At 46.1% G+C, this 1,737-nt stretch overlaps 1 protein-coding gene across 1 annotated transcript in view; it reads right to left on the bottom strand.

Annotated features, from left to right (window-relative positions):
* The window catches only part of nadka (NAD kinase a), a 26,726-nt gene that overhangs the window by 2,282 nt on the left and 22,707 nt on the right, over positions 1–1,737 (bottom strand). The window contains 2 exon segments of the mRNA XM_032522104.1: positions 454–536; positions 976–1,133. Of these exon segments, the coding sequence (XP_032377995.1) occupies positions 454–536; positions 976–1,133 (241 nt within the window).

Here is a 1,737-nt window from a genome sequence, read left to right as displayed (position 1 = left end):
AAAAAAAAAAAATCAGAAAAGGTTTTGTGTCACAATGGCTGCAGGCCGAATGAGGAAAGAAAAGTACTTGCAATCAGGAAAGCAAAAAGAGGAGGTGTCGCCATCAGATGCAGCACCGCAACTTCCTTCTAAAGCAACAATGGGTATTTGTTTAAGAATGCTCAAGTGACTCAAAAAACTCAAAAAGTACCAGGAAGGTACTCTCAATCCTTATCTTTATCAGTTACATAAAGTAAGGACCTGGATCTGGCACACAGGACACTGCTGGCCTCAAGCGCATTAAGCACATTGAGACGCGTGGAACAAAGCATGTCTGTGTGGAGGCAGCTGCTGGGAGAATTATTATCCATACAGAGTCTCGGGGCTTTGTTAAGCTTCATTTGCTATGAACGTCACTCTTATTGTCTGTGTGTGTTCGCTGTTTATAACGAGCAGCTCGGCGTCTGCACTTACCTGTCTCCGTGACAGATCTCCTGTCTCTTTCTTCCATCAAACGACACCCAGGCTGTGTTTCTGGCGTCACATGACAGCATTATCTGGGGAAAAAACATCCCGCAAAGAAAAGTCACAGAAAGAACAGGGCTTTTTTGTGTGCTTGTTTTTTTAATTTTCTTTTTTTATACAATTGAGAAAAAACATGTTTTTTTTCCCCTTCAGTGCTCAATGTACTTATTCTTAAATCGCAAACTTTTACTGACAAGTCAGTTTCTTTACCTCTGACATACTATAGTCTTATTTTTTATTTTTTTAGCCGAACCTCTCTGTCTCTCTTTGGACAAACACACACATTAAATAATCAAATAATTAAAATCCATTATGTAGGATTTTTATCAAAGTGTAACTTCAGTTAATGTGCGAGTAGTAGTTACAGAAGCACTGCATGGTAATGGGATATCAGATGCATCAGACTTGGCAAATGCCTCGACTTCTGACGTCAACTTCGACTGACCCAAACACTTAGTGCACTGTAAATACCTTGAGCTCCACCCCGGCAGGCACCACGATGGGTCTGAAGGAGAGCGAGTGTGGGCAGATGGGGGTGATCATGATGGCTGGGACGTTGGGATGGATCATGGAAGCTCCTGCTGCCACTGCATACGCTGTACTTCCTGTAGGTGTCGATACTATGACACCTGAGGGGACACAGAGACACGAGCACACAGCGAGTTAAGGCACAACATCACATCTAAGACATTAATACTGCACCTCAGTAGGTGACAATCTAACATTCTCCTGAAGACACTTAAGGAGTTACGGCAAGTCATCTCTCACACCAGCCCTTTTCAACACTACTAACCCTGGGTTCAGTGTCTGTAGCCTGTTTCACCCTGGTAACCTTTAGCCCCAGGCTTAGCAGTGTTTCAGGGGATAACCCCACAAGCTCGGGGCTTACACTGCTCCACCACAATGGGCCAGGATTGTGTTAGTGTGAATGCTTTCTTAGCCCAGGGCTAACAGATCCCTTAGCCTGGGGCTAATAACTACCTTAGCCTGGGGCTAACAGATTCCTTGGCCTGGGGCTAACAGATTCCTTGGCCTGGGGCTAACAGCTCCCTTAGCCTGGGGCTAACAGCTCCCTTAGCCTGGGGCTAACAGCTCCCTTGGCCTGGGGCTAACAGATCCCTTAGCCTGGGGCTAATAACTCCCTTAGCCTGGGGCTAACAGATTCCTTAGCCTGGGGCTAACAGCTCCCTTAGCCTGGGGCTAACAGATCCCTTGGCCTGGGGCTAACAGATC

The sequence above is a fragment of the Etheostoma spectabile genome, chromosome 7 (assembly GCF_008692095.1).
Source record: "Etheostoma spectabile isolate EspeVRDwgs_2016 chromosome 7, UIUC_Espe_1.0, whole genome shotgun sequence".
NCBI classification, from domain to species: domain Eukaryota; kingdom Metazoa; phylum Chordata; class Actinopteri; order Perciformes; family Percidae; genus Etheostoma; species Etheostoma spectabile.
This window is presented reverse-complemented; position numbering and strand designations above follow the sequence as displayed.